General features: G+C 49.8%; 1 protein-coding gene and 1 pseudogene across 2 annotated transcripts in view; one reads left to right on the forward strand and one right to left on the reverse strand.

Moving 5' to 3' along the window:
* Nucleotides 1–822: 822 nt before the first annotated feature.
* On the forward strand, nt 823–2,824 carry LOC149371672 (uncharacterized; annotated as a pseudogene).
* An 8,519-nt stretch (nt 2,825–11,343) lies between these two features.
* LOC149371673 (cell adhesion molecule Dscam1-like) overlaps nt 11,344–27,888 on the reverse strand; it is a 275,616-nt gene continuing 259,071 nt past the window's right edge. The window contains exons 18-25 of one of the 2 annotated variants that reach the window (XM_089565914.1): nt 26,145–26,382; nt 23,664–23,762; nt 21,308–21,499; nt 19,790–20,080; nt 17,490–17,660; nt 16,224–16,390; nt 14,012–14,087; nt 11,344–13,477 (exon numbers count right to left, since the gene is read on the reverse strand). In XM_089565914.1, the coding sequence (XP_089422040.1) occupies nt 13,437–13,477; nt 14,012–14,087; nt 16,224–16,390; nt 17,490–17,660; nt 19,790–20,080; nt 21,308–21,499; nt 23,664–23,762; nt 26,145–26,382 (1,275 nt within the window). In that variant the 3' untranslated portion in view covers nt 11,344–13,436. Of the gene's footprint in view, nt 13,478–14,011; nt 14,088–16,223; nt 16,391–17,474; nt 17,661–19,789; nt 20,081–21,307; nt 21,500–23,663; nt 23,763–26,144; nt 26,383–27,888 lie in introns of both variants that reach the window. The other variant, XM_089565913.1, reaches the window with a different exon arrangement.

The raw sequence follows: 27,888 nt of genomic DNA on the forward strand, positions 1-27,888 counted from the left end.
ATACATAGAACCTTCAGTAGCTTAACCATCTTAGCAACACTCGATTATTGCTTCCACCAAATGCTAAGATATATCCACAGGCTCAAGACAAAAACACTTGAAAACACGTGCACAAATAAAATAAAATTCTGTCTGCCGCAAATGCCGATCGATCACTTAGAAAAAAATAGCTCTCTCTCTAAAAGTTAACGCACAAAAAAAGCACTGAAAAAAAAAAACTGCCGGCCAAATAGTCCTGGCCGAATATAGGTCACTGACCTAAATTCTATTCTTTAACCTGCACTTCCCCTAATAGCCTAAAAAAAACTAAACACACTTTTAAAAATATTAAAGGAAAGTACTCATCTATTTTACGCAGTCGCTCTTGCAGTCGGTCCGGTCCCGGTCTCCACGCGTGTCCGAAGAGCACCTAAACCTACGTCCGCACAGCACGGCTGTCAACTGTCAACTGTCAACGACACCGGTTCAACTGTAGCGACATCAAGCGTCGAGCAGCGCAGCGCGAGAGGGCAGTGGCAGCCACGGCACCGCTGTCTCGGAAGCGCGACGGTGCAAGCGAAAGACAGGTTTGCGTTTATCATCTCCCCTCTCGTTAACCCGACTCTTCGACATGATCCGGTTTACATGCCATCTGCCGTTGGGGTCGAGCGAGTCAACCCATCCCCTGCAGCGGAGTTGACTGGACTCGCTTTCTTGACTCCCGGATCCGACTCTGGCGCGTTTACACGAACCAGCAACCATTTTTCAACTCAACTCCTCAACTCAACCCCGTCATGTAAACGCCGCTTGTGTGTGAAGCCCCTAGTTTTTTTTTCCCACCATCGCCTGCTGTGAGCCGGCTGCCTCGACCGCCTCCCTACCGACCCGACCAGTTCGGCGCGGAACCTGCTTGCCGGATCGACGGCGTCACGGCATGAGGGCCTTCCGCTCGCCTCCCGCGCCTCGTCTCCGTGCTTCGTGTTGGCGGTTCTCATCGAAATAATTTCCCGTGAGGCCACAGGACCACCAAATGGCCACTGGATCGTCGATGAGCGGTGCGACACCGCTATGCGGCACCTCCGCGAATGCATTCTCTCCAAACCCGTCCCACGACAACTCCGAAATGGATTCCCGTGACACTTCCCCGCAGAACCAGGATCTTCTGTCCTCTTCGTCCGTGTTGAATGCGGGCTCACCTCTTGGCGGTGGCCCAAACTGGGAGCACGCACTCAGCAAGCGACGGGCAAAGAAGCTCCGCAGACAGGCCAGGCAAAATCAAAATCCATCCACTCCGGACTCTTCTGCCTCCGTGGGCGGAAACCCGCCGAACACGTCTGGACAATCATCGAACGCAATCCGTCAACCGGGAACTCGCCGTCCCAAGCTTCAACCACTACCGGAAAATGACATCAAAGTCGTCATTCGACCGACACACGGACTACCACTCAAGGCCTATCCGGCTCGGGTCATTTCGGCAGCGCTCGTTCGTTCCTGCCGAGACCCGACCAAGGTAAAGGACAAATACATTCTCCGACCTCATGTCGGGTCCAACATCCTTGTAATCAGCACCCCGCACGAAGAAACAGCGGCGGAGCTTTGCCAGATCACCCACCTCACCCTAGACGAGAGCCCCCACCCCGTGCGAGCGTACGTCCCTTTCCCAGCCACCACACTCCGAGGGGTCATTCACGGACTCGATCCCCGGGAAACACGCGACACCCTCATGGCGGGGATGCGCATCAGAGAGCATCGCATTGAGCTGTTAGACGCCAGAATCCTAGGCTCTTCGACAACAGCCCTTCTTACACTCGAAGGGCCCAAACTTCCCCGGTCCGTATAGTATGGCGGCTGCGAATACCCGTGCTTCACGTACAGGCCAGCCAGGCAATTCTGCCAGATATGTATGCAACCCGGACACCGCCCGGACGTCTGCCCGACACCAAAGGTCAAAGTCTGCCGCCTGTGCGGGGCCCAGGACCCACCCCTAACACACCATAGCCAACCCAAGTGCGGACTGTGCGCCGGCCAGCACGAGACGGGAACCCGGGAGTGCCCGAAACGTCTAAAGCCAGCCAGAACACCGCGACCCGCCACTAACAAAGGCGACAAGAAGGCGGCTCACCAGTCCCGTAAAGACATGGGACCCAAGATCTACTACAACAAATGGTTCTCATCGGACGACGAGGACACTACGGGTCGCAGCGAGAGCGGCAGCCGCTCACGGAGCCGCTCCAACTCCAGATCCCGGACGAAGACACCAGTCCCGCCCCCAGCTCTTCCGGCCGCGGACGGCGGAAAACCAGCTAAGAAGACGCCACTACAAGGCCAAAAGCAGGTGAGCTGGGCAGAGAGAGTACAGGGACTTCCCGCTCCTTCAAACGACCCCCGTTTCCAACAGCTGCAGGCTACCATTGCGTCCCAAAGCGCCAAGATAGCCGACCAAAACACAAAAATTAAGGCCCTAACGGCCAAATTAGAGCAGGTCCTCCAACAAAATCAAGTACCCCCGCACCCACGCAAAGACGCAGAGCCAACCCTCGCAAAATCGACAGAACATGTAACCGTCCAAACGCTCCGCGACATTGAAGAACGGATAATGAACTCCCTGCAAGTCTCAATGTCCACGATTCTCCAAACACTAACGGAGAAAATAGAAACTATTCACCATACACTCGCGCAACACGAGGCTATTCTAAATCAACATACAACTATAATTCATGCACTTCAAACTCAATACCGTAAACGAGCCTCGTCGGACGAACACAGCCAGGGCCCCTCGCAATTACGCAGTCGCACCAGCTCAGTTAGCAGCGATGCGGGTCGCACCTCATTCCGAAACGCCTAAGATGGCTATGCAGCCTAAAAACAGCCAAAATGCAGAACACATAGAAATCTGGCAGTGGAACTGTAGAGGTTGCAAGCGCAAAGCGGGTCTCCTGAAACAGTTCATTGCCACCACTCCAATCCGTCCAGATCTTATCTGCCTGCAGGAAGTGGGAGCCGATAAGGCCCCGACGCTGGCGGGATACTACACGATTAGTCAGCCCCTGATGCCATCGGTTGCGATCTTAGTGGCAAAAGAGATAACTGTCGTGGAACACGCCCTACCGGTACCGGACGCTGAACACTTGACGGTCGAGGTTGTGCCCAACAAGCGCGGCCGAGCAAGTACCTTTGTCATAAACATCTACAAGGCCCCCAAGCCTAGGAGAGGGGACTTCACAGATCTACTATTGGCTGTCTCTCACAAAGCGCAGCGTAATCAGTTCGTGATCGTGGGAGATTTCAACGCGCCCCACAGAGAGTGGGGGTATCGCGATAACACGGCAAGAGGTCAGTCTGTAGTGAAAGCGATACACACGATAGGACTGGAACTCCTAACTAATCCTGCCTTTCCGACACGAGAGGGAAACAGTGTGTCTAGAGACTCCTGTCCTGACCTAACCCTGGTCAAGAACGTAAGCCACTCGAAGTGGACCATCCTAACCGAAACATTGGGAAGCGACCACTGTATCCTAAGCACCTCCATCACTTCGTCCAAAATACGGAGGAGCATTGGACCAGCCAGAATAACGGACTGGCCAAAATTTCGCAACTCGGAATTCCCCACGGGACATATCGAGTCTATTCAGGATTGGAGCGTGGCGCTCCGCCAGGCTCACAACACCGCCACCGAAGTCGTACAGCGCACAAACGAGACACCTGAGATAGACAGGCATCTACTCAAGTTATGGGATCAGCGCGCGAAACTCGTTCGCCGTTGGAAGACCCAAAAGTTGAACCGACAACTTCGAACCCGTATAGTCGAGCTCACGGAAGAGGCACAAACGTACGCCACGCAACTCTCGCATCAGAACTGGCAACATTTCTGCGAGTCACTGCGAGGCTCTTTGGGCTCGTCTCGGACATGGGCAATTCTCAGAAACTTGATGGACCCAGGCAAGTCTAAGTGCGAGGCAACCCGTACACTCAAGCGGATTTCCCACCTGTTCCTGGGTGACGACGCAGCTCTTCTCGCAGTGCTACGCGACAAATACATAGGCACTGGGACTACAACACCTAACACCACTAGCTACCAGGGCACCCAAAATCGAGCTTTGGACGCCCCCATAACTACGACAGAAGTATACGCTGCGGCGCGATCCTGCGTTCGTAATACGGCGGCAGGTGCGGACAAAATCACCGACGCCATAATACGCAACCTCAGCAAGGACCAAATTCAGGACCTAACTCAATACATTAACGAAGAGCTCTGGGAAAAGAATTTCATCCCTCAAGAGTGGAAACACTCCGAAATCATCGTCATTCCAAAGCCGGGAAAGCTGCCCACACTTGAGGCGCTCCGTCCCATCTCGCTCACGTCGTGTCTGGGCAAGCTATACGAGAGGGTGATCCAAACTCGTCTGCAGAACTATATCGAAGACAGCAACAACCTCTTCCCTCCTTCCATGATAGGCTTCCGATCCGGGCTATCTACTCAAGACGCTTTCCTTCTAATCAAGGAGGAGGTACTGGCGCACGTTCCCAGCGGAGGGGAGCACCTTGTGATGGCCCTTGATCTCAAAGGTGCCTTCGACAACGTGTCTCACGATGCCATCCTCACAGAACTGAACAACCTAAATTGTGGGGACGCGTCTTTCACTACGTCCAAAATTTCCTATCCAACAGAACAGCTACGATCGGCTTAGGAGGCACACGCTCGGAACCCCATGACATGCCGCACAAAGGCACGCCTCAGGGTTCGATCATCTTCCCTCTCCTTTTCAATATCGCCATGGTTGGAGTGGCTCGCAGCCTTCAAACTGTATCGAACATCGGATTTACACTGTACGCCGACGACATAACAATCTGGACTACCAAAGGCTCTCTGGCGGCCAAAGAAGAAACTCTGCAGAAAGCTGCCACCTGTGTCGAGAACGCAGCCGCCCAGTGCGGACTATGCTGTGCGCCGGAAAAGTCAGATATCATCCGCATAGAAGGACGTAACTACAAGTATCCAGGAGACATTCAGGTCCTCCTACACGGCGTCCCCGTCCAGGAGACCCGTCAGATCCGCATCCTCGGCTTATGGCTCCAGAGTAATAGGAAATCCACCCACGCTATCAAGCTGTTATCCACCACAACACAGCAAGTCGCCAAAATGATCAGGAGGGTGGCAGGCAACCGGACAGGCATGCGGGAGGAGGACACGCTGCGCCTCGTCCAAGCACTTGTGGTGAGCCGCATTTCCTACGGCCTACCGTACCTGCAATTAACTCGACAAGAACTCACCAAAGTCAATTCCATGTTGCGTACTGCATACAGACATGCGCTGGGCCTTCCTATCTACACTTCAAACGCCAAGCTAGAGGCCCTCGGCCTATGCAACTCGTTCGAGGAGATCCATGCAGGAGGCTGTTCTCCTCTCGCAACGTGCACGCCTCCTTCGCACGGACACCGGTAGGCAGACTCTGTAGCGGGTGGGCTACCCGGCAGACGTCCAGATAATACAGAGCACGACCAACCTCCCAACAACATATCGCTCGCGGGTGCACGTCGCCCCGATTCCCAAAAACATGTCGAGCGAAGCCGGCTCGGGCAGACGCTCAGCCAGAATCGACTACTTGAAGCGGACGGCGGCACGCAGCCCCCACACGGTGTACGTCGACGCAGCAACACACAGCGAGGCCATGCGGGCGACGGCAGTTGCTGTGAACTCCTCCCACAACGAGGTTGTCAGCGCCTCTTTGAAACACACGACGATCATGGAAGCAGAAGTGGCAGCAATCCTACTGGCGATCCAGTACGGCGACGCCCGTAACCAGGGTGTGCACGTCATGACAGACTCCCAAGCAGCCTGTCGGCTCCTACTTGCAGGCAGAATACATAAAAAGCTGTTGGACATAGCAACCAACTCTATGAGCGCTAATTCCTCCCTCAAGCATCAGATAACGTGGGTGCCTGGTCCCGCGAGATTAGAGGGCAACGAGGTCGCGGACGCACTAGCTCGAGGACATACCAACTGAGCGGGCTCCAACCCCGACCCAAGCTCTCTTACCGAAGTTCCCGTCACCTACAACACACGACTCCACTTTCTAAGATCACAACGACAGCACTTTCCCCCTCCGCATAAAAAGCTTAACGCTCAAGAATCTCGGGACTGGAGGCAACTCCAGACCGATACATTCCCCAATCTTCACAAATACATCATTTTCCCCGAGCGCTATAAAGGAGAATGCCCGTGGTGCGAAGACCGGCCCGATGCATACCACATTACATGGGGATGTAAGGGCCCGAAACCCCCGGACATCACAACACATAGAACGAAGGAGCAATGGGAGACCTCTCTGCTCAGCTCGGAGCTTGATCAGCAGCGCTCACTCGTTGCGCAGGCTAGAGCGGCAGCCAAGGCCAGTGGAGTCTTGAAATGAAGACACCACCCATTGTACATTTCTCCTCGAGCATTTTGTTTTGCTTGTCAATAAAGTTTTCTACCACTACAAGATATTGAATGTAGGGACACTCTCCCCCACTCCCGCGCTTTCCTCCTCGATTCTCCTTGCCCGCCGGCTGTGTGCGCTGCGCACGGCACGCTTTGGAGGCCACCGCGCGCTCGCCGGCTCAATGTGTTCGCTTGTACACGTGAACGCGTAGAAGTTTGCACTATTTTTTTCACGGTCTACTATTAAACACAATCGCCAGAAAGTGATGCGACATGCTTGACTTTACCACGAGCCACATTTATCACATTCTCGTTTGAGCAATGACAGCGCTAAACGTGAGCGCTTGCGGCATGAACAGTCAAAGCCTACTCCATCCTCCTCAGTACGGCACAGTTTTTATTAGGACAAAAGTAACGTTAAATTTATATATTCTTCAATATTTTTCGGTACAAATCGCTAAAAGCACATTTCACTTAGCGCTGCATTTGCGAGAAAATGTTGTTTACGACGCTGTTATTTTGCAATCGAGCAAAGCAAATATTCCGGTAATTTATTAAGGCGGAAGCTTGGGCTAGTTGAAAACCGTTTCAAATAATTTTTTGCTAGCGCTTAGTGAACACACGAGAAAAGAACACAAATACATAGGGCAGACGCTACTCTGTCCTGTGTATTTGTGTTCTTTGTGTCGTGTGTTCACTAAGCGCTAGCACTAGCGTCTGTCCTGTGCATTTGTGTTCTTTGTGTTGTGTGTTCACTAAGCGCTAGCAAAAATGATTTCAAACGGTAATTTAGTTAAAGATCGTTTCATGAGAGAAGTCTTAGAAGTACGATAGCGGCTGCGAAAATGCTGGGACAGTTTCTTTAATGGGCGATATTCATTTTAAGCATGAAATGCTTTTAGCTCCCGTTGTCGGCAGTGGGGTGACGTCACGCCGAGACCGAGAGCCAACATCCGGGCACTGAATTCCACTCATCCGGGCACTGAAACGAGAACATCCGGGCACCGTACAAGATTTAACGAGATTTAACGAGACACTCAATGCCCTCCTACAGGACCGGCATACAAGCGCCGGTAGCTTCGCGCCGAACGGGTGGTGGCGTTCCTCCCTTCCTGTACGGTGCGGTTCGGGTGTCCACTGAGATGATAGAGAATTACTGCGCCATTTCCTTTCCTCAAAAAGCGTTGCGTTCAAAGGGCAAGGCATCGCACCGAACAGGTGGTGGCGTTCCTCCCTTCCTTTACGGTGCGGTTCGGGTGTCCACCGAGATGACGGAGAATTACTGCGCCATTTCCTTTCCTCAAAAAGCGTTGCGTTCGAAGGGCATCGCGCCGAACGGGTGGTGGCGTTCCGTGGACTGCCTGGCAGCGCTACAACACGCTGTCGCGTTCCACTCGTAAAGGCGAAGCTTAAGCGTCATTAATTAGCAGTTAATTAGTGTTTAGTCATTGATCAGTAATTTGACACTAATTAGTAATTTGTCATTACTTTTCATCAATTAGGTGTGACGTAATCCAGTGGTGACGTCACCAGTGTCACATAGGGAAAGTGGTGCGGAAAACGCTTTCACCTCTACGCACTTTAGACAGTTTCGAACGCGCTGCATATACATTCTTGCCAGGCCTGCGTCTCGTCATGTCCGCGTACGCTTCTGCATCGTTCTGCATTTCATGCTTACCCTACTCTCGGTTACGGGGGAGGCACAGATTTTTTTCAGCAAGTTTAGGACCAAAACATTTAAGCTTGGCTCCTCGGCCGTAGAGACGCACATGCAGCGGCTTTATTACCTGGTCAATACAAATTTCACGTCTGCTTGAAAGAGGATAATTTTATTTCCTAGTTTTTTCGTTAATTTTATGGACTACAGCAGAAGCGTGCCTGGCTAGGGTTCGCTAAGAATTGCTGGATGATTGCTGGTGCCAAGGGATGTTGGGATTAGGTGGTGCAAAGATGATGCCCTCTCGATGACTCATCTAGAATAGTTCTTTGAAGGAATTTAAGGAGTGCTTCTAATGCCCATGTTGAATCAATATTCAGCACTGTAAAGCACGATCGGAAACGATGTAGTCATCGACTGATAGAGTCAACCTAAAGTAAACAATTCGTACTATTTTATAAACTATGGAGTTGAAGAATCTAGTGTTAGTTTGAAAACATCATTCACTGTTGTATATCATATCGATTTCGCTCATGACAAGTCAGAGCTCACCCTAAAAAAATGGCTGAGGCTTAGCTTAGGTTAAGCCTAGTCAGATGCGAAGCATATTGTCGCCGAGTTGCATATCGAGCACGCCGCTTGGCTAGACGTTCTTCACGCTCTTCATCAGTCTCTGTAGCACGCCGCAACTTTTGCTTCTCATTCCAACGAGCAGCCCTGTCTCCAGGAGGCATCTCTATCCCGTGTACGCCTAGCAGAGGCAGGCGCACCCCCTTGTATACCGCCGCTCCAGCATCACGTGTTCACTACAGCGCACCTAGCGGCAGAAGCAGGAAACACATTGGTCGCGACGCCTCGCGCGACGGCGCGAGCTGGGCCCCCGTTTCTCATCTGCTGTGACGTCACGCAACACGTGGTCATCCTTGGTCACGACGCCTCGCGCGGCGGCGCGAGTTAGGCCCCCGTTTCTCATCTGCTGTGACGTCACGCATCACGTGGTATGACATGGAGGTCACGAAAGGTCAATGGTAACGACACCGCCGCGCTCGAGGAGCTGGGTTGGGCTATTTTAGTATGCTTCGCATAAAACCTCTTTTCTGTGACTCGCTCTTCACGTGGCGTCATAGACCTTGGAATCACGGTAGAGTTGCGCAGTCACGACAGTCAAACGATAGCACCTTAACTGCTTTAAAGATTAAGAACTCCTATCATCCCTACACAGACGATGGTGTAAAGTCGTTACAGCTACTAGTACACTAGGGCTCTTGGGCGCGCGGGAGATAGACTGACTGCCGCATACGCTACGAAAATCAACATGTTTTTTATTCTGCGCCACATCAGAAGCACTAGTGTTTTGCTAGTAAAAAATTAATGTCTACGATGCATCTGTTTTTCGCGGAAACCCACTCTGAGATCCAGAAATTAAAGCTACTATTGTAGGCGCATTGCGTACCCCAACAACCGCGAATAGAACACACAGAGCAATGCCATCAAATGGAAAGAATAGCGTGCGAAAAGGCACACAGTGACTAGCGAATTAAGCAATGTTATCAGCTTCCTGATGATCTCTAAAAAAGTTTCAAGTAGACATACTACACTTTAGATACCAAGAAATGTCCAGTGCAGAGGACAGTGCTTTGTCGGAACGAAGTAGTTGTGGATTCACTTTCTTCCGCGGCTGATATCACTTTTTCCTCGAAAAATCGCTAACAGTACGAAGCCATTTTCACTCCGGCTTATGCACTGCAATGCGATGCAAACGGGTATAACGCGGCACTAAAAGTAGAGCTCGAATTTTCAGCGCGCAACTCAAGGGAGCTCGACCTGCAACAGAGGCGACGGCCTACTCATGGCGGCGAAGAAAAACGAAAACACAACCAAAACGATTCTTCCGCGCGCGTTCCCAGGGCGACTGCCGGAGGGGGCCAATCATCGTTCTCAAAAACGCCGAGCAGAGACACGGGCAAGGAGGATGTGCGAGAGTTCGCGGCGCGGCGGCGAAGTTCACACGTTCACACAAAATGCGCTACTTGTGTTACGGATGAATGGATGGATAGCGGCCCCTTTGAAACGGGGTGGTGTCAATTGCCGCCATGCTCAGCTTTTTTTTTCTTTTATTTTGTTCAACTGTGTTGTTAATTCTCATTAAGATTCGCCATCTTCTTTCACTACGGTTTCCTACACATCTAACCTTATCTCTGCTTTTCAGCCACCAATCCTCTTGTGAACGCAGCCACCAAGCCGCGGTTGGTTGGTTGGATAGGAGCGTCCCCTTTGAAACGGGGTGGTGGCATTTGCCACCATGCTAAGCTTTTCTTTCATTATTTTTGTTCGACGGTTTCCTACACTTCTAACCTTATGTTACATCTCTGCTTTTCAGCCACCAATCGCTTTTTGCTAACTTCCACTGCAGATGGATACCATCACATTTGAGTATGAGGTGTTCAATCGTTTCCACAGATCTACCACACAGTACTGCACATGTCATCTTCTTCGTTAAATTTCCTTTTGTAACTGCGCGTTCTAAGACACCCTGACCTAGCTTCAAAAAGTAGGACACTGCCTCTTGAGTTATCATAGAAAATTTTTTTCCTGTCTGCCTTTTCCAGTACCAATATAATTCTACACTATGCTTCTTTTCCATTGAATTAATCCAATTCTTAACTTCCGCGTTTTTCACCTGTCGTTTAATGCTCTTTCTGTCTCCGTCCTCATGACCGGCATACTTACTGGTTAGCTTTCTAGTTCTCTTCCGCCACCGTGAGTCAACGCTCTTCCTGTACAAATATTTAAATACCTTAACTGCCCACTGTTATCGTCCAATTTCCTCAGGCGTTCTTCATATAGTATTTTACTCTTAGCTTCCCGTGCTTCGAACGATGCCCAGCCCATATCTCCTTGTACTGCCTCGTTTGTGGTTTTGCCATGGGCATCTAGTGCTAATCTTCCAACAGCTCTCTGATTTACGTCTAATCTCGACTGAACTTCTGCCCTTACGCACAGAACCGCATTGCCGAAAGTAAGCCCCGGCACCATTATTCCTTTCCAAATACGTCTCAGTACTTCATATTTGTTGTACCCCCATAATGCCCTTGTGAACGTAGAAGCGCCATCTATCGGCCGCACCGCTAACCGTGTTGCACACAACGCCCCAGACGGGCGCGGCACGAACCTGCGTGCTGACGGGGCCTCGCATGCGTCCTCGGCGGATGAAGTAGCAGCTCCTGGTGTAGAAGTTAAGTAAAGAAACCACTCAGATCGCGAGTCAATCTTGCCGGGCAAAATGTGCTTTAGTTCAGATAATGTTTCTTTATTCATCCACAACAGTCACGTAGCAATGTTGAACACAACTGGCGTCATGTTGCTTGCACCCGGTAGTTGAGTAGTATTTGACCTCTACAGTAATAGCTTGAAAGAATATGTCTAAAGCTGTTCACAGACATTAGCACAATGTATACCCTGCAGTTGCCGGTGAGTCGGTTAAGCACTTACGCATATTTGACCCACATGCTTCTTCCCAGCTCCTATGAATTCGATGAATGGAACTAGTCGATCAGATCTGTTTCTTCGTGATCTTACATCACCGGACCCACTGCTCAACTGTGCCGGTTGAACTACGAGCCTCATTGAAAGTCCCGTGTTTTCAGATAGAATGTCCGGCACTATTCCACTGCAGATTGAGAAAGCGTGAGGAAAGGGTATTGTATTTTTTATCATAATGCCTTTTTGGGAGTAAGCCTCTCTGTCAGTGATGACCAATGCGCGTATTCGGAAATCAGGTACAGTTCTTAGGACAGCCTGAGGTGTCGTACTTCATTCGACAACATTTTTACCTTGGCACTATTTTGTCTGCATTCTTTAAAGCTTTGTTACGACGCTACCCTTCGAGTGGCCTTTTGTAGCACATGGGGAGAAATTTCGGCATTAATTTAGTAATCTGGTGGTCCCAGGCTGGCTTTGTTCTCACCGCACACTGTTCTTCACAGGCAGCCAGTTGTCATTCCTGAAAACGGTTGAAAAGTTTTGTGCGATGTACTGAACAAGGCGAATGCTTTCAAAAAGACAACTATACTGCCGCTGCAGTGAATCCATAGTCACGAATTATGTCAGCCTTTGCAGGAGATTTGTTTGCAAAACTTGCTCAGGCGATTCCTGATGTCCTCGCTGCGCTGTATGATGGCATGAATCGTTAACTTATGATATCCAGTAAAAACGCGTTTAGAAACGTACGCAAGGGTTTCAGAACTTCATTGCAATCCTTTCATCCAGGCAAGTGATGTTTGTGAGTCGACCAGCGTACAATATATTAAGCCTGAATTTCAGGCTGGCAATAGGCAGACGATGACCGGATTGAAATATTGTGCAAAGAACTTGGTGACTGATGCACTGGCACAAGGCAAGTTTTTTATGGACATCACGCTAATTTATGTCAGCCTTCTCTTCGTACCATGTGCGAAGATGAGAACACTTCGGGTACTGACGTCACTCGGTTCGAGTGTTTTGCGTTTGCTTCATTTACCTTGGCCTTGCTTCATTAATGTGTCACTTTCTTCCCTTATGATAAAATTCAACTTCGCTACTCATCACAGATTCTTTCTCTTTTCTTTTGTTTATCCGTGATAACGCTGCCAAGGCTATGGAAATCCACGCTTTCGCGTTATCTCATAAATCTAGAACGTGGTTTCGATAACGCACTCCTGCAAGACACTCTGCGACAAGTGGTGCAGCGCATAGAGTTCTCGCAGTATCGTATGTGCTCGGAGGTAAAATGCGTCAAGCTCGCGAGCTCCCCTGGAAAAAGTAATAAAAGGAAAAGAGAACATGAGAAACGAAGACAATTAAGCGACACCATGTTGCCGCCGTCTGTCTACAACTTCACACTCTTTCTTCCAGTCCGGTACTGTCACACCGTCACGCACACCACACACTCATACACACACGAACTATTCACATTAGTCTTGGTTTTGTACAGGGTGGCGCGATTGAAGGCGCTTCCGTCGTTCTCGTTGATGGCGGTCTCCGACGAGGCGTGTACAGTATAGTGTCCGTGTGTACAAACCGCACCAGCATACTTTGAAAGGCTCGTAGCCATCCTGTGCCGCCTGTAGATGATTGAAGCGTAGGTCCCTAGTATGCTAGCGGCTGCTCCAACCCGCTGCTGCTTCGTTGAGTCGGTCCTTCTTATCACGTTTTATTTTCGCCTCGTTACTCCCCTGCCGCGATGGTCTCATGTGCATTTCACACACACGCGCACAGAGAAATGCACAGAAGCACGCACCACCGACATCATCCGTGCCTCAGGTCTCGCTACAGCACGGCACAGTCGCAGCCTGCGGCGGAGAATTTGTTTCCCACACGCTATGAAAGACTAGACCTGTTTCAGGTGACCCGAGCCGCTGGCCTTCCATTTCTTGCTAACGCTGCGAAAAGAGAGACAAGAAAAAGGGAGTTTGTAGTAGCAGATACTTCCTAAAGTCTTGAGATTCCAGCTTTTTTTTTTTTTTTTTTATAAAGTCGACTCTTTGCAACTTGAACTCCGACAATAGGGCGGAAAATTTGTTCGAGCTAGGCGGAGTTGGAATTAGGAGAACACTTTTAATCACTTTGAGTTGACGGAAATAAAGCCTCACTTCGAATAAACCGGAATTTCGAATTAAGCGAGATTGAATTAATGAGAGTGTACACTGAACAGTCGTCCACACACCTGTCCATAGTGCTTGAATAGCGCACAATGGAACACACTTGCGTCGTTTACGAGTGGACTAGGGCTCGAAGTAGCACCTTATTTTGCGCGCACATTTCGTTGGATTGCGTTTAACTCTTCATGTCTTTAAAAGAAGTATTGGGCATGCCGGGCGGCGGGGATTGTCATAAGCGTAATACACAGCGTTCCTTTCAAGCACTCTAGACAGGTGTGTGAACGACTGTACGAGCTTACGCGATGGCCAGCTCACCTGGACATTGGTATATGTGACCATCAGACCGGGGAGGCCGTGGCGTTCGCTTCACGGTGGCATAGAGGGGCTCATCCTGCGGGGAACATCAAACAAAAGGCAGGCGAGAAATTGTAATTGCTGCCTTATTATATCAGCGTCTTCAGGTTGCAATTTAGGAAGAACCAGTCATTGCGGGCAAGCTCAACATCAGATTTAAGTATTAGGCATTCACAAGTGCTAGGTGACTATTGCGAGCAGTTACGCTTGCACTGACCACTTAAATAAACTATAATTTGTAACTTCTTTCTTCAGCATTTTGACAACGTCCGTGAGAGGTGTAAATGCACACAGATATCAATGTATCATAGTTTTGCTCTCAACCCGCGCGGTGTCTACGAAAACAGAAAAACGAGATGAAGATACTAAAGAGATAGACAATACGACGTATTGCGGAGTTTGTGTAGGAAATTAGTTAGTTAGTTAGTTATATTGATTTTTATGGCGCAAAAGCAACTGAGGCTATGATGCGCCAAACACAAGGTTAGAGTTTTTGTTAATGGTGAAGCTTTTTAAAAATACTTAGAGTTTGTTTAAAACGTTGGCTTCCTTGAGAAACCTAAAAATACATGAAATGTCAACCAGTGCTCGATCACCTAAGAGTAGCATGGGGTGTAATGGGATGCTTTCCCTGTAAAATGTTGTGAAATATTTCTTTCTTAGTTCTTCTAGTTTTATACATGAAATTAAAATGTGGTTCACTGTGAGTTCAGCACCACACATTTCACAGAGAGGTTTGTTTTGTTTGGCTAGCAGAAAGTTGTGCGTGAGGTGGGTGTGTCCAATGCGGAGCCGACATAAAATAACTTCGGTAAAACGTTCTTGATGCCTACATGATTGCCATTCCCCTAAAATTGGTTTCACAGAATGTAATTTGTTGTTTACGTGCTCTTGCCATGCAGCCTGCCATTTATTTCTGAGTTTACTGTAGATAAACTTTAAGCAATCCCTGTCCGGTATGCTCACTTGTTTTATTTGACCATTCCGGGCTTGTGCAGCGCATACATCTGCTTTCTCATTGCCCACAATTCCAACATGGCTAGGAACCCAGCAGAATTTAATGTTATGCTTTTGTTTTGTGATTTTAACTATGTTATGTATGATGTTTCCTATTATCGGTTCAGCAGCATTTCTGGAGTGCAGTGCTTTAAGCATACTCAGGGAGTCGGTGTAAATGATGCTATTTTTGATGTTCTCTCTTACTATTTTTTCTACAGCTACAAAGATGGCATAACACTCAGCAGTAAAAACTGATGCGCATTCTGGTAGTCGCATTATCTGCGACTACCAGAAATTAACTACTCGGAGTATAAATTTAGATGTTTCGCACCTCGTCACAGACATCACCAGGAATGAGTGAAACTTACACGGCCACCAGAATTAACAGTGAAATTTCCCATATGTGATGCACAGTGGTAGATGTGCATTCATCAATACTAAAACCTATCACGAACTCTGAAAAACGTTTAATGTGTTCTCTAGTAGGTTACAGCTTAAAAAAAACAGCAGTTGCTAACACTCGGCCGTGGTCCGCGGCGTCCTGTAGTACTTCGCTGGCCAATCGCAACTATAAACGAAATCAGCTTTTTAATCAAGGCAGAAAGCTGGGCTAGTTGGTTTGACATAGTTAATTAAAAGACTAGCGCATAAAACTAGGACAAAGACAGAGAAGGAGACAGGACGAGCGCTAAACATCAACTAAAGGTTTACTACACCAAACATGTACTTAAAACACTTCAGTGGCACATGCGCACACTGCGTTACAAAAAACTAATCAAGAAGTGGCAAACTGTTTCGCAGATACATGGTTTCTTTCCTGGTCAGGGCAAGTGACGTCGTGCTTACACACTTGTCACCTTCCCTGATAATGTGATAAGCCTCACAAATCTCGCGACCTAACCTTGCTTTTTAATGCTTGGCTATATCAAACAATCCACGTGTCAAAATCCAAGAGCTTATAATTTTTTTCTTGTGATGAGCTTCTTGTTCACATAACAAGAAACATTTAAGCAGCGGACTACTTTTTCGTCGTGGAGGAAATCTGCGTGGAGGCTGAATCAACTACTGTGTCCCGTATTGCCTAAGACAAAATGCTAGCAATCTTCTATATAATTATCTTTCGAGAGCAGGGAACGAAAGGAGAACGGAGGAGGAGAAACGGGTGTTCTCGTGCCATGTGGTCGGTCCTCTTCTCGGGGCCCCTGGTCCCGAGCTGCGTGGTTGCGTAAGGCGCCGGGAAGAAGGCACTGCTGGAGCACTCCTTTCCCACCTTGCCCTCCAGGTCGCTCATCTGCATGGCCTCTTGCATGCCATTCTTTCGGGTGCCGTAAAGCGAGCTGCCTGCGAGGGACGACGAGAGCAGAGGATGCTCACAAGCAGGCGCGGCCAGTCACTGCATTCTTAAAGGGAGGCAGTTGAGGACAGAATTGGGGTTGACATAGATCGATGGGTTGCCACTTTATCTTTGCCACAGAATTATTATAAAGCATACAAGAGTGAGAAATAACGGACAGTTGCTGGTGTCACGGGCCGTTTCCACAAGTACGTAGCAGCGGAGTTGAACGAGATTTTTTTGTTGAATAGAACTCTAAACTTTTGTATGGCTACCTCAGCACATTTATCGCACAGGGAAAACGAAAACAATAAGTAAACGTCGAAAATAACCGAAGCAATTCCACGAAACTTCACGTCATCAGTTTGAATACGCTTGATTTAAAAAAAAATGCTCCAAATAGCTGCAACTTTCAAGCAATAGCATCTTTTCCTGCCGAAGCATGTGAACATGCTCCATGGAGGAAAAAAAACTAAGGAGGGAGCGTGAGTTTTTCGCTCCCCCAGTCAGACTTTATGTTTTGATTCTGGTATGTTTTAGTGCGCGCGCAACGCGGCGTGTGGCGCGGAGCGTCTACAGCAAGGAGGCTGATCTACAGTCAGTCTGCCGCGCTAATCCGCGCATGCGCGCGCGCAGCGTGGCTAGATTTTACCGCATGCTATCACGTGGCGTGATCACGGGGTGGGGGGACAAACTCTCTTTTTTTTTACTATATCTTTACTTGTTAAGACTAGGCTTCACGGTTGTCGCCGGACGCTCCCTCCTCAGTTTTTTTTTTCCATGACATGCTCCCTGTTTTTACAGCACAGGCTTGGTAAATATCTAATAAAAGCGGAGAGGAAAGGGAAGAGAAGGAAAGGCAGGGACGTTGAAGATTGCGATATTTCTTCGCCATGTTCTTATCTTTTCTACTGATAAGTGCTCTGACGATTTAGTGCCAGCCGTGCTTGCTACAGTAATCAACATGATTCACTATTTCAGCCCGACAACCTCAGAAAGCTGAGGGCATAAACTTTAGACCGAAATCACACACACACACGAGAAACATTCGCGCAGCTCAAGCAGCGGCCCCGCGGAAGCGTTTAGGCTTACCGTTGGCGTACGTACCACTCTGGGAACTGCCGGAGGAATGCTTTCTGCGGACGACCATGCACACGACGACCAGGAGAACGACCACAATAACCAGGGACACGACCACCGGCACCACCACGGTCGCGTCCGACACCACCGACGACGTCTCGCGGTGCACCTCGGTCCGCGGCGTCACCTGGTCTGAGGCTGCGGTCGATGGGACGAGGTGAGTTTGGTGTTGGCGCGGTGCTTGAAACGAACATGCTACGTGCATTAAAAATGCAGCCTGGGCCGGTATGCTCCGAGTAACCGTTCGCTTATGAAACTAGACAGATTTAGCTTAGCGGAGATGTCCTAGCTAGACGTATAGTCAAACGCGATTTGAAGGTGGTCACTTTAGGCTTAACCTACTTCGATTAAACTCTTTTAATACGGTTTAATTTCGCAAGAAGGCGGTGACGAATACATCAGCCTAGCTAGCCGAAGCATTTCTCTCTCCTGCACCGTCATGTCTCTTGCGGACTAAGCGACCGTCTAGCCAGAAAAAAAAAATTGCTGAGGCTCAGCTTGGCTAAGCCTGGGGAATGCGAAGCATATTAGTGGCTAGACTTGGTAATACATGGCTTTCCTTGGTTGAATACTTGGTCATTTTAATACAACCACTAGAAGCCTTCGTCGTGGGGGAAGACAACGGCATGGCTACAGCGGAACGCCGACTAACCCCGAGACGCGCGTTGGGTGAGCGCCTGGATTGCCACGGAAGCCGCGTCTGCCTGCCCGGTGGAGCGAGCGTTTCACCTACACCGAGTGTGAACGCGCGTTCGAAATGCGCGGGAATGCGCGGGTGTGACGGCTAGGGGTCCCACGGCGACGGCGCGAGGTGGAGGCCGGCTCTCTCATCCGATGTCACGTGGTGTGACGTCACGGTGTCACGTGGGGGTCCCACGGCGACGGCGTGAGTGGTAGCTCTAGCAATATGCTTCGCATAAAAAAAAAAAAGTGGTTGGTCACTTTTTAGCCGGAACGAACGGGATAACCTTCAAATCGCGCTAGACTACACCAGATTAGCGGACACCTGCTGCGCATGGCCAGTAGTCCCTTTTGGTCCCGCCCCTGCACTGTGAGTTCCCAACAGGTGTCCGGTAATCCGGTGTACATCTACACCTGAACGTCATTGCTATGCTATATGTCTCTAGTGTTCATGTTAACACATGTGCAGCATTCTTGGACAAAAATTTTGAAGACTGAAATATTGCAAGGCACTGTTATGAAAACATTGGAGGTAATGGTTCATTCTTCCGATGCCTAGCAATTTAAATTTTTTCCAACGCTCGTCGCATTGAACAGTGAGGACAGTCATAGAAAACCACTGGGGAACGTTTCTGACGATGCGACAAAACGTTCCCATGGCGTATAGATGTTTGACAGCGCATACGAGAAGGGTTAAAGAGAAAGCGGGTCTTGTAGTTTTTCGTAATTAAGGAACATGTTTAGGCGTTGCGACGATGTTTTATCGCATAGCGTGGTTTTCTCTCCAGTCAAGTACGTTTAAAGAGTGTTTAATTGGGCTTGTCTGCATAGCCTCTCTCAAAAGTGTCCAGCCCGCAGGGTTTGCTGTCGCACAGTTTAACAAGGCACTTACTGCACCCATGCAGTTCAATTCTCTTTCTCATATAGTTGCCCACATTTTAAACGATCTCTCGGCCAATAGTTGCGGTACATTCCGTTGCTCTTTCTTTACGTTCACCCTTGTTATGGCAGTTAATTGTCACCAATAAGCGCACTAATGTTTCTTTGAAGCATTACTAGCTAGCCCAGTTTCTAGTATAGCTGACACTGAGTCCTGTGTCCTTGAAGAATTTAAAAAGGCGTGCGCCACACGCAACGCTGAGGCCACGTCACTATAGGGTCAAATACATTAGCTAAGATGAGGCTTCAGTCCTCTGATGTAACCTTAGCCACAGTGGCCTTAGACTCTTCGGTGTTCTATGTGATGGCGTAAAGCGACTGAAGTTGCAAATTAAATGTTATAGGTTTTCGCGAACAGCCCACACGCTCATCGAATTAGGGTTCCGGATTGCACGTTTGCAGACGACAAATACTTTACGGCGAACCCCCTTACGGCATTTTATACCAGTCGCCACATGCTGCCCACTCCGGCTATAATCACATCCACCGCAATCATTATTGTCGCACTGAGCCTCTTGCAAGCTAAAGGCCTAAATGTCACATTGTTCTGCAACTGTTATCGGGGGTGTTAAATCTGAGATTCGACTGCGCAAGTAAGTCGGCTTCGTGGAATACACGCGAGCGAGGGAGTGAGAGCGAGTGCGTACCTCCGTGCTTGGAGAGGGTGGCGAACGCGTACTCGGCCTCCGTGACGCCCGCGCTGTTGTGCGCCGTCATCTGGAGCGTGTACCAGGTGGCCGGCGCGAGGCCCGGGATCTCGAGGCGCGCGTCCCTCGGCCGCGTCGCCTGCACCGTGGTCCAGTCGGCGTCCTGGCGGCGCCGGTACTTGACCGTGAACTGGTGGATGGGGCAGCCGCCGCTGTGCCACGCGCCCAGCAGCACCACGGCCGAGCTCACGTTGGACTGCACCAGCGACTGCCGGTCCGGGGCAACGGGCGCTGCGGGGACACCGTCGCCATTACGCTTGCCAAGGCGCCGATGTTGTTCGAATCCAAATCCGCATTGTTTTCAATGAGGTTTCTCCGAAATATAGCTGGGGAGGCATTGGAAGGGAAAATGACGCCGACCAACTGAATGAAATGCAAAGATGACGTTTCGGATCCCAGCAAGGGGACTCAGAACACAAGGGGTCCTTGTTCACAATGAATGCGGATAAGTCTTGCGTGCTGGGAGCCGAAACGTCCCGTTTGAGCCTCATTAGGCTGGTCGGCGCCCATTTCTTTCCAAGGTCGACTAATATTCGCGACGAAAGTTACATCTGCGCCGGTCATAACAACTAAAATTAAAACTCTCCTAACCACCCCAAATGATAACACGCATCACTGCAAGACCGTTAATATGTGACTGACATCACCTGTTTGTAAAGTTCAACAAAGCAGGGTGCGCTAGGAGACGCGCCGCCGTCGTCTTGAAATGTTCTGTTGCTATTCTTTGCGCATGAACCTATATAAAAATAATTTTTATTTTATTTTAAACGTGGCTTCCACTATACACGGAGTTAACGTGCTTACGTGCCTGACGTGTATTCTAATAGGTATTCAAAGTGGATTCTCTCAAGACACTCACTGAAAATCGACGTACCATGCCGCAGCACTTCTAATGCTCCGATCAGATCAACATCAGCTAAACTGTCGCACACAGAGCGTGAGTTTTTTCTGCTGTGAAAAAGACGTCGATTGCTGACGATACCAACGATTTCGCCTTTCATAACCCGTTTGCACGCATGCGTAAGCCTAAAGCCTTCTCTATGTATCTAACTTAGGACGTTCACCGCGGCAGCGATTTTTGTAGCCCTAATCCCGTGCGTCGCGGCCCACGGGTTGATCGCCCTTAAATTGTTCTTGGATGCGGCGTGACCCATCAGTGAGGCACCGGCAAAGCCAACTTCTTGGAACGGCCGAGAGATGGAGATAGCTACCTGGTGTCAGTGCTTTTAGCGGGATTTATTAAAAAAAAATCTGAGCAGCCCCACTGCTTCATAGCCCGACTAAGTATTCGTGGCCGTACAGCACGAATGCACGACGTAACCAACCGGTGACCCACGACGCAGTGAACATGTTAAGGGAAATTGTCTCTGCTTGCTTGCTTGACTGGCCAAGTGAGTGCTTAGTGAGGCACAGGGCTTGCAAAGGATGCGAAGATAATGCGTCGTTGAAGGGTCTCACCGGCGCCGCTGGTCTTGACAGTGACGATGTCGCTGGTGTCTCCCGTGCCGGCCGCGTTATACCCGCGGACGGCGAACTGATACGTGGAGCCACACTTGAGCTTGTCCACGGTCAGCGAGTTCTGGTCTCCCGGCACGTGCGTCTCGTGCCACTCGCCTCCGCTGCCCGCCTCCTTCTGACGAACGTAGTAACCTGCACGACAAATCACATCCGCTTGCGCTATTGAAAACAACGGCGTGGTCTTTCCTCGTCGATTGATTTCTGGATTTTCCGAGTCAGCCTTTTTATGTTTTGTTTTTCGCACTTGTCGGCATGAACGCGCTTTGAACTTAGAGGAACACTCAGGACAACACCATCTAAGTTTAGTTCTCAGCAAAAAAAAAAAGGAAAAAAAACCGTTCGATTTTATTGCTTTTCCTACCGTGGCAAATACGCATTTGTGGCCAGCGAGATAAATTGGATTTGAGAATGTAACATTTGTTTTTCCCCACGACTGGATTAAGACTAGTTAATGCAAGACCGAAAGGCCCCTCCGCGATCACCGAGTGACAGTGGACTGTGGTGTAGCCTGGTTTAAGGGATCCGTGAGAAAAAAAGAAAATGCCTAGCGTCATGCAGTTTGTATGCTTTGAAAACGACTGGTGGCGGTGATACTTGTATTAATTTCTTTTTGCAGCTTTCACAAGCTCCTATTTTAGTGGAAGTAGTCTCTTTGTCATTAATATTCGGCAATATGTCTATACAGGCCAACTTCAAATATGCCGAGTGTAGTAAAACGAGCTCGTTGTTTACGTGCATGTCTGAAAGAACGCGAAGGACGGGAGAGATTAGTGCGCCTCGATGCAGCTTCCTCTCGTAAATGCATCGAGGCACCCTATAGAAGAGCGAAATGCACCAGCGCTCGTGGTGTCCAGTGCCTTTCGTTGTCCGATCCCTCGCGCTTTTTTTATTCATTTTTATTTAGTCTGCCTTTAAACTCCGGTGTAAAAGCAGGAAGCTCGGGATTTAACACAATTAAATGGAGCTATGCCACCGCGGTGGCTCAGTGGATATAGCGCTCGGCTGCTGACCCGAAAGACGCGGGTTCGATCCCGGTCGCGGCGGTCGCATTTCGATGGAGGCGAAATGCTAGAGGCTCGTGTACTGTGCGAAGTCACTGCACGTTAAAGAACCCCAGGTGGCCGACATCCCGGTCGCGGCGGTCGCATTTCGATGGAGGCGAAATGCTAGAGGCTCGTGTACTGTGCGAAGTCACTGCACGTTAAAGAACCCCAGGTGGCCGACATCCCGGTCGCGGCGGTCGCATTTCGATGGAGGCGAAATGCTAGAGGCTCGTGTACTGTGCGAAGTCACTGCACGTTAAAGAACCCCAGGTGGCCGACATCCCGGTCGCGGCGGTCGCATTTCGATGGAGGCGAAATGCTAGAGGCCCGTGTACTGTGCGAAGTCACTGCACGTTAAAGAACCCCAGGTGGCCGACATCCCGGTCGCGGCGGTCGCATTTCGATGGAGGCGAAATGCTAGAGGCTCGTGTACTGTGCGAAGTCACTGCACGTTAAAGAACCCCAGGTGGCCGACATCCCGGTCGCGGCGGCCGCATTTCGATGGAGGCGAAATGCTAGAGGCTCGTGTACTGTGCGAAGTCACTGCACGTTAAAGAACCCCAGGTGGCCGACATCCCGGTCGCGGCGGTCGCATTTCGATGGAGGCGAAATGCTAGAGGCCCGTGTACTGTGCGAAGTCACTGCACGTTAAAGAACCCCAGGTGGCCGATGTTATCTGGAGCCCTCCACTACGGCGTCCCTCATAGCCTGAGTCGCTTTGGCACGTTAAACACTATTAACGAAATAATAAATACAGCTGTAGAGATTCACAGGCTCTATCGTTTCCATAATTTACTGGTGAGCGAGGAGACAGCACTCACTATCGATGATCACGACAAAATTGCAGCCGGTTCGACATGTTACCTGGAGCTGCAATCTTCACCCTCCCATTTATCTGTATTAATTGTGCAAACGCTGCCCTCGGACGAACTTGAATGTTTGTTGCAACCTGTCTTTATATTTTCGGGTGTCTGAGGTTTCTTTTGAACATAGTGTCTACAGCTACGACCTTTGTACTTATCGCAATTCTGTGTTGCTTTATTTTTCACTGTTTTTCTCCCCCCCCCCCCATGTAATACCCGCTCGTTACCTCAGGGTATTTGAATGAATGAATGAATGAATGAATGAATGAATGAATGAATGAATGAATGAATGAATGAGCGCTTTGCGCCATTGCCTACCAGAAATGGCTTAGGTGCACATTATCTGAATAGATTTCGAGTTTTCGTGCCGCACTGGGCTGTTGTGAGTACCTGTGACAGGGTTCGGGTCGCCAGGTGCGCGGTCCCACTTCAGTGACACCGAGGTGAACGAATTCCCGTCAGCTTGGAGGTACGGCGGAGACGGCGGATCTGTTGGAGAGGAGGAGGGTCAGAGTGGCGGAAGAACAGATAAAGCAAAAATACAGAGTTTTAGCACAGCGGAGACGCACTAGCGTGGACGTATACGGATCCAGTCAAGTGCATAGTGTCAGTACGCAGCGCTAATGCGCGCTCCCATGCACCTCGCCGCCTGGGTGAACGGATCGGCAGTTACAAGTTGCCGCACGTCACTGCTGCTGTACTAAAACTCTCTAATAATCAAAAGCAATCTTTGATCAGTCACGTTCGTCAGTGACAGATATGCTGAACTACATCCATTGAAGATGACAATTGAAAAAGAAGAGAGAGATAAAGGAGGGTACGGGGTCGAAACTTTTTCCGCAGGAAACAAGCTGTTGTGGATAGCTGTTCCAGGACGGGGCAATTCTTGTTTGCAATATCCGTCCGAGGGGTTCACCGGCAGCCTTAGATAACTAGAAGACAGGGACGCGACCGGCGAGATCGAGGAGTTCGAAAGCGCACTCCAGGAAAGCCCGTGTAAGTTAACGCTTGTGGCGTAATGCACGAAATCAGCGTTATCTTTTATTAGCCTGCCCGCACGTGAGAGGACTGGTCTGTGCAGCGCGCCGTTGCTGCACCAATCGGCCTTTTTCATTTTCCTGTGCTACCACCTCGCGTACAACGCCGGAAGCTCACTGGAAGGGTACTGCGCACCCAGCCCGGCCGGACTGAGTGCCACTGCGGAGCACGTTTTGTTGGAATCGGTCGACGATGGCGCGTCCTGGACAGCACCTGGTATCTGGAGGATTTCTACGGCTGACTGATCACGGGGTGCGAAGTCCGAAGCAGGCTGCTGTGCCCACCGAAGAGCAAATTCTTCAGTATCTCTGATCATCCGGCATGCGATGTGATCGCCGGCTAAGCAAGGGCCGCCGCTTCAAAGATGAAGGCTACATTCGGAACTTAATGTTCAGTGAAATATCCCCGATCATTTCCCATTTATTGATGGTAGTGCTGTTTAGCTTTATCAAATCGTGCCGCAGCTTAGTTGCATGCAGGCCGATCTGCATACAGTCGCGATACTGAATGTGCAAACTCGTATGTGCTTGCTGGTGTGCGATTCCAGTTTGCAGTGTTTTAATGTAGGAACAGATGAAATGGCCACATTTTTGCCTCGATTGTCCTCTATTTTTTCTTCCGTTCCACCATCCGCCCGTCCGTAGGGATCCCCATGGATGTGCGCGCTGCAAAACTTTTGGAGGTAACTTAAATATACCCGATTCACTTTTTGCCCTACCGTGATGCAAACCTAACGCCATTTTTGGTGACGAACTGGAAGCGTGTGAGGCTATCGCCGCAGTGCACCTTTGCTTGTTTCTTGAAAAACAGTTGCCTGCAATGAACGCACGCCATGGTATTATTATACGTGGACTTGAACGTCTGACACATGGGCTGTGTGGAATGCTTCAGTGGAGGGCTCCGTATTAGTATATGAGACTTGGACTTATTTCACGTGCACTGACATACACAGCACACTAGTGCTTTTGTTTTTCGCCTCCACTGAAATGCGGCTGTCGTGGTGTGCATCGAAACCGCGATCTTGAGATCAGCGACTGGAAGTCTGGGTGCCGCGGTGCCATCCGAGGTCTTCCTACCCATGAATAAAAGATTTCGTGATAGACTGCACACGCATTTAAGTGCAGTACCTCGTCCGTACCTGTCACAAAGTGATTCAAGCAGAGTCTCGACGTGCTAGACGGTGCCCAAGGGCGGCCACGATCGTCGAGCCGGCGAACTGCTTTTATCCACGCTTCGCGTTGAAGGCGGTCCCGGGAAGCGTTCGGAGAGCGAAAAAATCCGACTTTGCTTGCCTTTACATATTGGGCACTGCAGCCGTATGCAACACATGTCGTGGGCATCGCCAAATGCGTCGTGCTGAACGCCCGACGGCTGCAGCAACGCACCCCGCCGCGTAGGAAGCCGGTTTGTTTACCCTTCCAGTATGTTTCGCGACACCGCCGCCAGGGGATGGGCGCATGCGCAGTCGCGTCGTGAAAAAAGGCGGATTCTGCGGTACGTCGTTCCGGATCCACGCGGACCGCAAACCTCCGTGCTGTCGATTGCGCGCGCCACACAGAGCAGCCTTATCGTACTGAATAGCACCAACTCTTTTCTTGTGAGAGAATGACGCAAGCCCTGTGGCAACCGCGCTATATATAACCAACTGTGACGTCACTGTCACTTGGTGGCGCTAGGTGGTCATAGTATGACATTGACGTCACAGTGCGTTGCAGTAGCAGAGCGCTCATAGCGGCCGACGCGCGAAGCATCGCATTGTGGACAAGGTCCTATGGGATGCTCCAGAGCAGAATACCGACAGCTACCGCTGTGAATGAGAAGAGGCTCCCTCACCGCTGTCCAGTGTCTGGACGACCACCTCGTCGGACGGCGGCCCCGCACCCTTGTTGTTGTAGGCCTGCACGATGACGCTGTACTGCGTGAAGCGAGACAGTGACGTCAGCACGCACTCCTCACGGCCATCAGCGCCCAGCTCGAGAGTCTTGTAGATGTACGGGTCCGAGGAGGCCGCCACGCGGTAGCCCACGTAGTAGCCCTTGATGGCGCCGAAGTGGAGCTCCTTGCTCGGGGGCTGCACCGCGCGGGATAGTAGCGCCAAAAACTGCAGTACTTATAAAATAAAGGGAGTATGAAACGACAGAAAAAGAAAGGACAGTACATGCGCACACTACCAAGACGGTAGTGTGTGCATATGTTGTCCTTTTCTTGTGCTGTCGTCGTTGAGCCGCCGTTCATTTCATCATGCACCAACTCGACCCACAGGCCGTCATTCTGAAAGGAAGTAAAGTTACTGATTAACACCCGCCTGAGCGCAACCATACGGTTGAAAAGAAAATCTATTCAGCAGTTACCTCTCTTGATTTAAATCTGATTCCCACATGGAATAAAGCAAAGTACCAATCTCTGTACCTGCCTGCAGTCGTATTATCATGAAAGGTTGTAATTTTTGCTACTGCTACGTAAAAATTTGCTGCCTGCTTGTGCTTTTGTAATTATATTTCTTGACCAATTTGCGCGTGGATCCCAACTAGCCTGCGAACTAGTATTCCAGATACCGCGTACAAATGATGTTTGTATTTCTGTGGTTCAGTCAATTTAAATGATTAGTTGATGAGTTAACTAATACGTCCATGCACCTTGGGCGTTTCCCCTACACATCCAGCTAACATTGTACCACCTTCGAGTTGCTGATTCAGTTCGATATCGCCCTGACATTTACTAGCCGTCCTGTTTAGCTTAGTTTACCAGGTAGAACGACTGCCCTGAACAGACGGTGGTCCCGGGCTCGAGCCTCAGACTAGGATGGAGTTTTCTTCAACTGTGTAAGTTTTTGAGAAAACTGAATATATTTCCTTTATAGACTTGTGATAACGATGATGGGGGGGGGGGGGCTAATTAGTGATTAGTCAGTCGATTGAAATCTACACGTAATTAAGCACCTCCGACAATCACCCCAGACTAACCCTAGTGCAATGTTTGCTAAACATTCTCAGGCGACCACGCCGGCGTTGGGCCGCGTAAGTAGCGCTTCTGCAGAACCTTTGGCACTCCTAAGCTTCGGATTGGCGACGGTGGAGGGCGGCGCTAGCACTAGTGTGCAGCGCGGCTGTGAAAAGCTGTAGAGGCGCGACCTTACACATTGTGCTGTTCGCGTGCATTAAGTTACCAGGAGTGCATGCAGCACAGAAGGTTACAAAATATACTTTAATCGGTAATTTCGTTTATTGTTATCAACTGCACTACAGAATAAGCTGAATGCGCAACCTGCCGGCGATGAAGCTGGAAAAGCGCAGTGTGACAAAGCGTGCACCGTCGGATCTTGTAGAAAGTGCAGGCCTAAATTTAACCGTTTTCGTGCTAACTGAAGTCGTTGTTAGTCAGAGGTGAGGATAGTCGTGCGATGAAACCATCGAGCAAGACGGCATTTTTTGAAGCGTGGCGTAGGGGTGTGGACTATTTTACAGACATTTCCGTCCATCTCGTCGCGTGTTGAGGCAGTAATTATCTGGCGCTTTCAGATCACGCGCACTCGATTACTAGTGGATCGAGCATGGTGGCTCATGCACAGCATCGATCA

Source organism: Amblyomma mixtum, chromosome 1 (genome assembly GCF_055824585.1).
Source record: "Amblyomma mixtum isolate Tamu chromosome 1, ASM5582458v1, whole genome shotgun sequence".
Lineage (NCBI taxonomy): Eukaryota > Metazoa > Arthropoda > Arachnida > Ixodida > Ixodidae > Amblyomma > Amblyomma mixtum.